The 13,604-nt window shown below is 36.7% G+C and overlaps 1 protein-coding gene across 1 annotated transcript in view; it reads right to left on the reverse strand.

The window, feature by feature from the left end:
- Nucleotides 1–13,604, reverse strand: part of SPG11 (SPG11 vesicle trafficking associated, spatacsin) — an 87,988-nt gene that overhangs the window by 56,732 nt on the left and 17,652 nt on the right. Inside the window, exons 8-14 of the mRNA XM_090270529.1 lie at nucleotides 9,759–9,891; nucleotides 7,050–7,205; nucleotides 6,487–6,662; nucleotides 4,675–4,851; nucleotides 3,298–3,369; nucleotides 2,885–3,012; nucleotides 474–649 (exon numbers count right to left, since the gene is read on the reverse strand). Coding sequence (XP_090126655.1) covers nucleotides 474–649; nucleotides 2,885–3,012; nucleotides 3,298–3,369; nucleotides 4,675–4,851; nucleotides 6,487–6,662; nucleotides 7,050–7,205; nucleotides 9,759–9,891 — 1,018 coding nt within the window. The remainder of the gene's footprint in view (nucleotides 1–473; nucleotides 650–2,884; nucleotides 3,013–3,297; nucleotides 3,370–4,674; nucleotides 4,852–6,486; nucleotides 6,663–7,049; nucleotides 7,206–9,758; nucleotides 9,892–13,604) is intronic.

Here is a 13,604-nt window from a genome sequence, read left to right on the forward strand (position 1 = left end):
GTTTATACAAGAAGAAACTCAAAGATAATTTGAAAAAATAAAAAATGTCACTTTGAGGCAGGAAAAAGAACTCAGCCTTGAAATCTCAATTTCCTGAACCATACAATCTTTCTCTTTCACTGTTACATTATAAGACCCTTACATTAACCTTGAGATAAGAGGTCTTAATGACTTACTTTTTTAAAAAAATTCCCATGCAAGGACATTTGCTCATTGCTCTTAGAGAGAGTGAAACATCGATGGTTTGCCTCCTGCATATGCCTGGACTAGGGATCGTATACGGCTGGACCAGGAATCAAACCCGCAACCCTTCCAGCCAACCGAGCCACACCAGCCAGGGCACGACTTGCATTTTAAAGCAACTAAATATTGTTCCCCCAAAGGAACTCTAAAATGGAGACACACCAAAATATACTAATGCCTAATTGAATATTCATTCAATATGTTCAAATTTCAGGCTCTCTCACACTTGCCTTCTGGATTTATCCTGGGAAGAAGGATGGCTTCTTGTGTTAGTTGGTTCCACCACTGAGCCCAATTTAATGCAATTCTATGGTTCTGTTGGTCAAATTTATCTCTATGATCATATTTCAGGAATGAGTCCAAAACAGATTTATGCTTGAAAAAATCTTGTTCCTTTATCCAACACCTAAAACAGTGATATAATTTCTTTTTAATTTTGGAGGAAAAAGCATTATTTATATCTGTCCACAAACTTCTATTCTTTTGGGGAACACATACTTTAAAACTCTTAATTTTGTATTTATTCCCATGTGTGTATGTATTTATGTATGTATGTACATGTGTGTATACATATATGCACATATTGGGAAATTACTGAATTCCTCCTGGATGATACAAGTTTTATCTTCATAAGGAATGTAAGATCAGTTCCACAGAAGAAATCCATGCTCACAAACAATTAAAAACTACACACTATCTAAAATATTCTTCCCAGGACTTCCAGCTAAGATGGCGGCACAGACAGTCATGCTGCATCTCCCTGCACAGCAAAGAAGGAATACAGCTACCTCAAGACTGGAGACAACCAGAAGTTCCAGAGAATCAAGCTGCACAGAAGTCCAGCAAACAGAGACATGGGAAAGGAATGCTCATCTAGACAGGTAGGAGGGGTGGAGCCGGGGTGGAAAGGACGCAGTGTGGTGGCAACAGCAGCAGCGGCAGGCCAGCAGAAAGCGCAGTCACACGTTTTAAAGTTAGGAGGGACACCTGGGGATCGTTCCCAGCTCCTCACCAGACCTAGAGGCTCACAGTCCCAGCGCCAAGGAAAATCAGGTCTCATTGCTTCTGACTGTGCAGACCAGTAAGCGTTGGAGTGGAGGCAGAAACTGCTGGTCTTTCAGCAGAGTCCATTTGTTTAAAGGGCCCCCACAGTCCTAGAACATCCACAGACCCACCCACTCTGGTAACGACGGCCAGGGCAGCAGCTAGAGGGACGCCAGTCCGGTGCGGAAGTGGGGGAGATGTTTGGAAAGGGGGCAAGTGTTGGGCAGGTGGCACTGTTCCTTCTTGGACCCATCCCCCACATACAGTGCCACAGTGTGGTGAAACAGGAATCTCTAAGGCTCCGTCCCTTACAACATAACAAGAGCAACAGCTTTACCTGAGATGCGGAGGCAAACAACCACAGGAGCCTGTCAGAATGAGGAGACAGAGAAGTATGGCCCAAAAGGGGGAACAGATCAAGGTTCTAGTGGGAGAACTAAGTGACGAGGAGATAGCCTACCTAACAGATGAGGAGACAGACAACCTAACAGATGCAAAATTCGAAACACTGGTGATAAAGATGCTCATAGGCTTGACAGATATGCTTGAGTATGGCAAACGCATAAGAGAAGAAGTAAAGGCTATGCTAAGTGAAATGAAGAAAAATCCACACAAAACCAATGGTAAAGGGAAAGAAACAGGGGTTCAAATCAATGATTTGGAACATACTGAAGAAAAAAACAGTCAATCAGTGCAGAATGAGGAAGCAAGAATTGAAAAAAATGAGGAAAACTTCCCAAATTTTGTGAAGGAGATGGATATACAGGTCTGGGAAGCACGGAGGATCCCGGGCGAGCTAGACCCAGAGGGGACCACACCAGGACACATCATGATTGAGATGCCAACGGTGAAAGATAAAGAGAGAGTCCTGGGGGCAGCAAGAGAGAGGCAGAGAGTTGCCTACAGGGGGTGCCTATAAGACTATCAGCTGATTTCTCAGAAAACATTTTGCCAGCAGGAAGGGACTGGCAAGCAGTATTCAATGTGATGAAAGGCAACCTGCAACCAAGATTACTCTATCCAGCAAGGCTATCATTTGAAATGGAAGGACAGATGAAGTGCTTCCAAGACCAGGTAAAGCTAAAGGAGTTCATCATCAACAAGCCATTATTATATGAAATGTCAAAGGGACTTACTTAAGAAAAAGAAGATCAAAACTATGAACATTAAAATGACAACAAACTCACAATTATCAACAACTGAATCTAAAAAATAAAAACAAAATCCAACTAAGCAAAACGAGAAGATGAACAGAATCAGAGGTATGGGGATCATTTGGATGGTTATCAGCCGGGAGGGGGAGGGGTGGGAAATGAGGATATGGTGCAGGGATTAAGAAGCATAATCGATTGGTACAAAATAGACAGGGGGAAGTTAAAAATAATATAGAAAGGGTGAAGCCAAAGAACATATATGCACGACCCATGGACAGGAACTAAGCGGGGTGGGATTGTTGAAGGGAAGGGGGGTACTGGGTAGAGGGGAGCAAAGGGGGAAAAAATTGGAACTACTGTAACAACATAATCAATAAAATATACTTAAAAAAATAAAATAAAATATTCTTCCCATATTATTAAAAGGGAACTAATGAGACTACCTGGGAAAGGACTGGATCTGCATATTTTCTTGCAAATGTTCTGAATAAAACTTCTCTACTCGATGCACGAAGTCTATAGTTCTTTTCTCTTTTTCAGAAAAATAATTTTTTTCTTTTAAAATTTCAACCTTAAATAAAAATTAAAGCAGTGACCTCATAAAAATCAAGCACATTTGCAAAACAAAAGTCATGAAATTAAATGACATTTAAGAATTGTATTTTGAATTTTTGAGATAATGTATATATTTACACAATTTTTCCTTTACCAGAAATGCAAAATGATCATTTAAAAAGGCAAAGACGTTGTCTTACTTTTACTTCCTGGATATTAGTTGAATGTTAAAATAATTTACTTTGAAGTTTCACCAAGGTTTACCAGAAAATGTAAACTACATAGTCTCACCTTTACCTACCAAAAAGTCCCGTATATTTTTATCAGTTGTATAGAAGCATATCTTGAGCAACTGGTCTTTTACATCAAAGCCCTATAATAAACATAGAAAAGACATAATTTTGTAATGGAGCTATTTTGAATATAAATATATATGTTGGATACAGAAGTACCCTATTATAGGCATATACAGAATTCCACAGCTTCCCTCCTCTTGTGAACATTCATTTTTTTCTACATTTATCATACATATTTACTGCCTATCCTTAAAGTCCTTAAGCATTTTGCCAGAACAAAGACAGCACATCAAACTACTTAAGGTAATGCCAGGCTATCATTGGACTGAAACTATTGGTATCTGCTATGATGATTCACTTAAAAACAAAAGTCAATGCAAATAACAGCCTTTACATAGTTCACTCCTCTGCACTTGCACAAAGTTAGCATGGGTTAGACCCCAACAATGAAGATTAGGGCCATATCTTAGTTTAGGAGCCCCAGTTCTAGGACTTCCTCTCCTCAAAAGAAGTAAAGCCATGGACCACGAAGGAAAGGTAGAAGCCATTAGAAAGTTCATATATAGGTGTAAGGGGTCACATGAACAATATAGAATGTTCCCCAGCAAATAATGAGGTCTTGTGCAAGCTTTGACATGAAGCCTTCAACGAGAAACTGTCTATTTCTAACCAAAGTAACAAGCCTAACAGAGAGCAAATGATGTAAACTCAGATCAAAATATCTTCAAGAAAGTTCTCAGTACCAAAAAACATTTTAGCATTATTGTTATTATTTCCTAGTAAAAGCTACACAAATTGCTTAGTCTGTGATACAACTATGAATAAAAATCAATTGTTTTGATAAAATTTTGGCTTTATTATTTTATATTCAGTAGGTCAATTCAAGATCCTGTCTACATCTTATGGGGCGGAGAAGGCTGGGTCATAGCCAACTGTCGCCTTTTCAAGTTACAGCGGTCCAAAGGTGGCCAACACGTGTTGAGTTTATTGCATCATAGTAAACAGAGAAAATCTTGTCTCCTCCTGACCAGGCACCCATGAGGATATAAAAGAAACTTCAATTTGAGCATTCGTACTAAAAAATTTAATCCTTACCTTGGCATATTTAAAGGAGTAAGTATGATCCTGTGTGAGGCTTTCCATGTCATAAAAACACTCATTCTATCACTTCTACACAAAAAGGCTGCATGTTTTCATTATATCTGCAGTTCTACTGCAACTATGAGAGAAATGATTCACACCGGCTGGAATCAAATCTAACTTCCCAATGACCAGGGCAGTCACAAATCAATTTATGTCAACCAGAAATTGCATTCAGTGTGCAGAGATCTTCTCTTACTTTAGGGACTTCTAAGATCAGACAAACAGATTATGCCACTCACCATATTCTTTAAAAGTTCAGAGGCTTCCTTTACATTGTTCTTTTTCAAATTGTCAAAGACCAAGTCTAGGCCTATTCTAATCAGCTCTTGAAGTCTTTGAGCAGAATGACTATTAATCTTGAAGAAAGTTTGTGCCTCTGGTATTTTGTTGTTTAAAATGGCATTGGCAATAACTTCCTAGGAAAAGGAAGAAAAACACCTGCATGTGAAGTTACTTTTTATTTCCTTATTAAGATTATCAACATGGACTTATATATTTATCCAGTACCTACCATAGGACCTTTATTGAAAATCTATTAATAGATTTGGGGCTTTGCACAGGGAATATAAAGTTGACTAAAACACAGACCCTGCTGCCCAGGACCTTTTAGATGGTGGAAGCCACACAGATAAAGTACTGATTATAGTACTGTATGATAAGGGAGAGGATACAGGTATCCCTGCAGGGTGCTAGAGAGGAATGACAACAAAGAAAAGGCTTCCTAGTGGAGATGACTGATGAGGTAAAAATTTTAAAGACAAGTGAAGTGTTATGAAGAATTCCAAAAAGAGGGAAAATTATGTGCAGAGGCATAGAGGCAAGAGACAGCATCAGGTCTTCAGGGAACTCCAAATTATGCGATACAACAGGAGAAAAAAGCTGTGGAGAATAGCAGATAAGACTTGAAGGAAAAGCAGAGGTTCCATTATGAAAGGCACTGTGTGTGGAGAGATGGATTTTATCCTGAAACTTATGTGGAGCACTGAAGGATCTTAACAGTGTGATGTGACACACACACATACACATTAGGAAGAATATTCAGGCAGCAATGTTCAGAATAGACAGAAAGGGATTCAACCTCAAGATAGTAAGGCATTAGGTTACTGCAATAATCCAAGTAAGAAGAAATCAACCATAAACTGAAGACCTGAACCCAAGAGAGAACAGAAAGGAAGCATTCTTAACCAGGGGCTTTAGAGGGGTCTTGTAAACCCCATCAAGCCATGTGCAAAGTTGTGTATACATGCACTCATACATTCATATGTATGTTTTTTGGAGGCATAGTCCACAGCTTTCATCAATGTAGACTATAACCTCCCCAAAATTAAAAATTGGTGATTTTGAGTAAAAAGAGCAGAGGAACATGGATGGAGCTTGGTAGACATTAAAGGGGGGATGGGAGGAGGGAAGAGGAGGTGAAACCTGCAAAGGAGACTGCAAAAAAGCCCAATAAAGTAGGGGGAAAAAATCAAGTAATTTTTGGCTAGAGAATAAATAAGAGATACAGAAAACACAGTCATATCAGGTACTTCCCTACGTCTCCCACGCAACAACAGCAGTTCTTTGTCTTTCCAATGCTAATACTCTCCAAGTGGATGGAGGGCTTTTTCAGCCCCTAGTTCAGCAGATAAGCACAGAAAATTTAACTGATGCAATACCTTAACTAAAATCAGAAATAGGACTCAAATTGAGTATATTTCCAGGTGATAACGTCATAAAATACAAGTGTCCTTAGACTGAATCACCAGCAGCAATTCAAAGGTCAGGCAGAATGGGTAAGTCCAAAGTGCCGGGCCCTAGCCATTCAGGGACTGTTCCTAAGGGAGTGCTGCTCATGAGCCTGGGGTTGGGTAGTCGTCAGTGGATCCAAGTGGGCAGATTGTGGAACTAAGAGGGAGCCTACCTGTATTCTGAATTAAATATATAAAACCTAAAACCCTTGCCAAGGTTTCTTAATCACAGTGTACAGAATCTAAATTCTGTTTCTTCTATTGTTTTCTCAGATCCTCTGAATCTGGCAAATAAAAGAAGTGATAATGACTAATATTTACCTCAGTGCTGAGTTTTTCCCATATACTGCTCTCCTTTACTTTGGGAACATTTTCATTTACGTCATATTCATCTACAGCATCTGTTAGCTTCCAAGGAAATTTTATCATGAAGGTTCGAAGTTTATTAATGTAGCCGGTCAAAATGTTCACTCCTTTCTGTAGATGTTCATCTAATTCTATGGAAAACACCAACATACCAATTTCATATACACATAAAAATATGTGTGGGTATAGAAGAAGAGAAAAAAATATCATAAGCTGTTATAATTCTGGAAAATGTCAAAATTCAAACTTCCTGTTTTCAAAATTTTAAACAAAAAATTTGAGTTTTTTTTCCTAGTTACAAGTAGCTCCATGATTTAATATAACCTCCTCATGATGATTAGTCTTTTCTGCCAACTTTCCCTGTGTTAGAGCCCATTCTACTCACTCAGTTACACCCTGATTTTACCCAACTTTAGCAAATGGCACTCGACTGGCTCACACGCTCTGATGCAACAGGCCCACTTATAACTCTTGCTCTGACACAGGATAATTGCATCTTTCCTTGCTGCTATTCTTACCTTCGTTATGAATAAAAAGCTCCCTTATTTGTTTGTTAAGGAAGGACAGTGTAAGATTTAGCAGTTGTTCTGAGAAGTTTTTGCTTTGGGTTTCAGAATCACTTTCTCTAATTGCTGAGCAAAGTAAATCCAATGCTGGCGTCAGCTCTTCCACGTCTGAGAAAGAACCAAAGAAATCAACATGAAGAACACCAGGATACTCCCAATAAAATGAACATATCCAAAAATACCATGTTGCACCCTAACTGGTGTGTCTTACAGGAATGGGCATCGATCGTACTGCAAACTGAAAGGTCGCTGGTTTGATTCCCAGTCAGGGCATATGCCTGGATAGTGAGCCAGGTCCCTAGTTGGGGGTGTATGGGAGGCAACCAATCGATATTTCTCTTACATCAATGTTTCTTTCTCTCTCTCTCCCTTTCCTCTCTCTAAAAATAAAATCTTTTTAAAAATATCATGTTGCAATATTTTAAAACATAAAACAATGACCAATGTCTTATTCTCAAAAAGCTCACAAAACTTTTAAAGTCTTATTACCTGCAAATTTTAGTGATTCTACTTACTATTAGTCATTATTTACTGGTATTACTATTAACTATCATTTTGCTGACCACCTGCTGTATCTTAAGTATTGTATGTGGTGTTTTACAAATGCTATCTCATTTATTCCTTTCAAGAACCTGAGAGGTAGGTGTTATAGCCCTACCCTTTCCACAGATGAGGAAACTGAGGTTCAGAGAGAATAAATAACTTGTCCAAGCTAATTTGGAAAGTAAGTGGCAGAGCCAACACCATTCTCTTAAATATGCAGGTAAAAGGAAGGAGTGTGGGCCCCTTAATCGTCCATTTGCTAGTTGCAGGCCCTAATGAAATGATTCCTGTTTATCTCAGCATCAGCTCTAGGACTGTATCTGTGTGAGTGACAAGCATAAAAACATGGGCTTTCTTCTGGGAGAGCAGATAAAGCTACTCCCGTACTTCTTATTTCCAGACTCATTCCCCCACCCCCTAGGGCAGAGCAATGCAGGTGAGAGTGAACTGACGAGAAATCATGGACCACCAAAAGGCAGTAGTAAATAATGACCATAGAATCGCTGTTGGAGCCCCACTCACCAATACAAACTAGGCTGTTTTCTATAAATTTGAGATTTTTAAAAATTGGAGCATAAAAAAGTTAGCAATTCAAGAAGGAGGAGACAAAACTCTGCACTCAAAATAAAACAGAAAGATTTTTAAAGTTTTTTGTTCATTTTTTATTTTTTTATTACCATTTATCCCCCCATACCATCTTTACCTCCACCCACCTCCTCACCCCCGCAATCACCACACTTCTTTGTGTCCACGAAAACAGAATGTTTTTAAATAAGAAAATTTCTAATCTACATTCTCAGTGAGAACTAACACTACATTGATGGAAAAGCAAGTTGTCATTTTCTTCGTATAACTAGAGTGAAAATTGGTAAAATTTTTCTGAAGGACAATTTATTAAAACATTTAAGAATATAAAATATATACCTCCTTGACATGGAAATTCCATATCTAAAAATATATCCTAAGTAACTATATATGTGAAGTATTATACACACAGCATTTATAGCACACTGAAAATAATAGTAAAAATTGAAATCGATCCAAATGTCTAATAAAGTTTGGTTGGGTAAATTATGATACAACCCATACAATGCAATTCTATGTTACCATAAACATCCTGTCCAAAATGTCCACAAAGATATTTGGTCCATGCCAACTCATCTTCCTTAATCCCATGTGCTATAACCAGCTAGGCTGCTGAGGCAAAAAGGATTACTATTGGCAATACAGCCAAAACACAATTATTAGACCAATAAAACACAATAGTATTTTCATGTAATAATATTGTCAACCAAAAGTACGAATAGATATTATGGGCTGTTTGAACCCAGAGACGTTTCCTAAGCATGGACATTTGACCAGATCAAATGTCAAGGACCATTGGCATGGACCAATATGCTCACTGAAGTTTCTGACAGGACCAAATTTCGAGGACCTTTGGATATGGACCAAATGTCTCTGTGGATATTGACCAAATGTCTCCATGGATGTTTTGGACAGGACCAAATGTTCACTAAGCCCAAAAACAATAAGCATATCTATTATTAACAAGAAAAATGTCTATAATATATAATCAAGTAAAGATTATAAACGTTATGTACAGAGGAAAACACACTTTATTACTACTCTGTGCTTCTGAGGAGAGGATCTGTATGGCTACCTGGTCCAAGAATAAAAGCTAACTTCCTACTTAATAAAAGTGAAAGCCAAATTCTTAAAAAGCATTGGTAATGCAACAGAAGGATCAGGCTGAAAACTCTTATAACAAGTCCCAATCCATAACTCACCCAGCTGCACTGTCACTGTACATCTTGGACAGTTAAAGGGTAGCAATTTTGCAAATGAATTTTATTCTCTTTTGAATAAAAAACCTCGAATTTGAAAGATCATCCCTTCCTTTCATACTAAAAATAGAAAGCACAGAACAGGATATGAACAATAAACACCCCACTTAATGAGAACATTTATAGATCTCACAACTCAAGTTTCCACAAAGTAAATAAAATCTCAAGATTGAGTTTTAGTAAGTAACTAAATCATCAGAAAACACAACAATAATTTGAAAGTAATAAAAAGGTAAAATAATAACCGGAATGTAGACATCTTTATTTTACTTACTTCTTAAATATAAACGGGATGGAAACTGATCAAACTGATCAGGTACAGAAGATTTTTGGGATGGATTCAAAAGATTTTCCTTGCTCTTCAAAAAGAAATTTACTGTGTCCAGCTGACGATTTTCTATCCCAGCCTGAAATGGGAGAAAATCAGTAAAAATTACAATAGGAATAAAATCAGGATACAATTTTTTCCTTATGAGACTGAAGATGCAAGGCTATCTTTACCTTACAGGAGTACCTGGGTTCTAGTGAGGATTCTGACAATGACTAATTATGCAACCTGGGGCAAGTCTCTGTAACCTTTCTGAACATCAGTTTCTGCTTCAGCAGAAACAGGTTAGACTGGAACACCCTTCCAGCTCTCCTGTTCTGTAATTCTAAAACAATTCAATGCTAGGGTGATTGTGGGTCTAAGGACACTATGAGAACCAATGGGCCAAATCGCTGGGTGTTAACAGACCCAGCAAGCTGGGGTGAGAAATACTGATGTAAGTTATATATAGAGGGGAAAAAAAGAGAGGATAAATCTAGGATCCATTCAAAGTGAAACTCTGAAAAAAGCTGAACTAGAAAAATTACTGCTCACATAGGGAGACCATAAATAAACTGTACCTTTGATCCAAGTGGTGGGAGGAAAAACTGAATTATGTATGATTAAATAAAAAATCATTCTTCATCTTAAGAGATATATGTTAAAGTACTTAAGAGTTCACTTTATTATTTTTTGCAGTTTCTCTGTAAATTTGAAAATTTTCAAAATAACACATTTGAAAACAATGAACCAGTAAAAATTCTAGAACTAATACAAAAATTGGAATTATATATTTGATGGATGTGTTTAGTATCAGATTAGATATAACTGAAAAGAGAATTAGTGAGCTCTAAGATAGATGTGAAGAAGTTATTTATAATGTAAACTCATAGAAGTTAGAGAAATTGAGGAAAGTATGAAAAGTCTAACTACTTCTGATTGAAGTACCATGTGACAACTGGAAAATACACATTTAATTTGCAGGTCCTGGGAACATTTATGAAAATGTGACTACTTACTAGGCTATACACTGAGTCTCAAAAAATTTTTAATAATTAATATTGCCCTAACTGGTGTGGCTCAGTGGGTTGGGCATCATCCCACAAACCAAAAAGTCATTGGCTGAATTCACAGGCAGGGCACATGCCTGGGTTGAAGGCCAGGTCCCCAGTTCCAATCAGATGTTTCTCTGGCACATTGATGTTTCTCTCCCTCTCTTTCTCCCTCCCTTATCCTCTCTCTAAAAATAAATAAAATATTTTAAAAATGAAAATTACTATTATACAGACTAATATTTTCCCAGCCGAAGATCCTGACTCATTAGTGAGACATAAAATCACAGTGGAACTGTTGAACACTAAAACAAAGTGATTATAAAAGATTCCTGAAGTTGAAAACAAAGACAACACCTGACTTCTCAATGACAATGAGATCCAGAAGGCAGTAGGAAATGACTATGAATGTGCTAAAAAAAAATCAACTTGCCTACCTAGAATTCCATACTCAACAAAAATATTGTTCAAAAATGAGAGGAAAATGTGGTTAAAAATAAACCCACAATACTAATGCAAGTAGGAAAAGAGTAAATGAAGTTAAAGCATTCAATGAACTTGTATTATACAGAGAGTAAAGTTACTAAATTTGGGTGTGTTAATTTATATATGCACATTATATGTGCTAGGACATACAAAAGAACATAAATTGAATATTTAATATCCAGACTAGCATAGGGCACAGGAGCTTCTGAAGTGCTAGTAATGTTTTCTTTTTTTAGAAGACTTTGTTTATTTTTAGAGAGAGGGGAAGGGAGGGAGACAGAGAGGGAGAGAAACACCATTGTGTGATATTGCCTCCTGCACACCCCTAACCAGGGGCCTGGCCCAGGTATGTGCCCTGACTGGGAATTGAACTGGTGACGTTTCATTTCCCAGGCCGGCTCTCAACCCACTGAGCTACACCAGCCAAGCTAGTGATGTTTTATTTCTTGACCTACATATTGGTTACAAGAATTTTTGCTTTGTAATCATTTGTTAAAACTGTCATATTCTGTATACTTTTTAATATGTTATATTTCAAAATAAAAATAATAAAATTGATTAATGTGGTTTATTACAATAACAGAATAAAGGAGATGATTCATAAAATTATCAATAGATTCAGAATAAGGATTCAATAAAATTCAATACCCATTCATGCTAAAAATTCAAGGCTGAGATAAAAGGGAATTTAATCTTATAAAGCTTTTCTTAACACACACACAACTTTTAGTGAGATATTACAGGTATTCTTTTTAAAAATCAGGAATAAGATAAGGATGCCCTTTCGGGTCTATTATACTAGAGGTCCTAGAAAAAAAAAGTAAAAAGAATAAGGATTTGAAGAGAAGAAACAAAATTGTATTACTCTGATGTTAAATATAAATTAACTATATAGAAACTTCAATAAAATCTAACAAGTAAATTATTAAAATTAATAAGAGAAATCAGCAAGTTTGTTGGATACAAAATTCAATATATATGTTAAATGCATTTCTATATACTGCTGATAAAAATATAAATTAAAAATATACTATTTAATAATAGCAATATACAGTATTTAAATATATCTATATATTTAATATAGTATTTAAATAGAACTATACATATAGACACATATACAATATTTAAATATTAAAACACACCAAAAATAAAGCTAACAAAAAAATCAAGCTCTTACTGCAAAAATTGTAATTCTTAGTGAAAGACATTAAAGAAGACCTAAAAAACTGGGAGAGAGACTATGTTTACGGATAGAAACATTATATATCCTAAAGATGTCAATCCTTCCCAACTTGATATATAGATTTAATGTAATTAATGTAATTCTAATAAAAATTTTAATAGCTTTTCATGAAACTTGAAAGGCAGACACTAAAATATGGAAAAAGGTTAAAGGAGAGGGAGAAAACAGAAACATCCTGAAAAATAATGAAGTGAGGGATTTATAATTAAGAGAGAATGGAAACAGCTGAAAGACAGACTAAGACCAATGAAACCTAGAAACAAACTCATGCATATGTGGAAACTTGGCAAGACATTTCAGATCAGTGGTAAAAGGACTTTTGAAAAAAAAGGTGCTGAGATAAATGGTAATCAATATGGGAGGGAAGGGAATAGGTCTTTACCTCGTATCATGCATAAATATAAATTCCAAATGAAAAAGGACTTAAATGTCAAAGTCATAATTTAAAACTTAGGAAAAATATGAATACATCTTTATGACTTCAAAATAGAAGTCACAAACTATAAAGGAAAAAGCTGATTAAACTACACAAAAATTAGAAATGTGGACTTCAGGTCAAGATAGAAGCATAAGCCCTGGCTGCTGTGGCTCAGTGGATTGAGCATTGGCCTGCAAGCCAAGTGTCACTGGTTCGATTCCCAGTCGGGTACATTACTAGGTTGCATGTCAGGTCCCCAGCTGGGGGCGCGAGTGAGAGGCAACCACACAGTGATGTTTCTCTCCGTCTCTTTCTCCTTTCCCCTCTCTCTAAAAATAAAATAAACAAATAAATAAATTATAAAAAATAAATAAATAAATAATTAAAAAAAAAAAGCATAGGTAGACATGCTTTGCCTCCTTGTGCAACCATAGAAAGAATTACAATTAGATCTCAAAACAAATAACACCAAGAACCAACAGAAAATAGAGCTGTATGGAAGTCTGACAACCAAAGATTTAAAGAAGGCACATTCATCCAGATGGGTAGGAGGGGCAGAGAGGCGCGGAGACACGGTGTGGCATGGAGAAGTGGCAGAAGTGGAAAGGATGGTC

The sequence above is a fragment of the Furipterus horrens genome, unplaced genomic scaffold (genome assembly GCF_987537825.1).
Source record: "Furipterus horrens unplaced genomic scaffold, mFurHor1.1.pri manual_scaffold_3, whole genome shotgun sequence".
NCBI lineage: Eukaryota > Metazoa > Chordata > Mammalia > Chiroptera > Furipteridae > Furipterus > Furipterus horrens.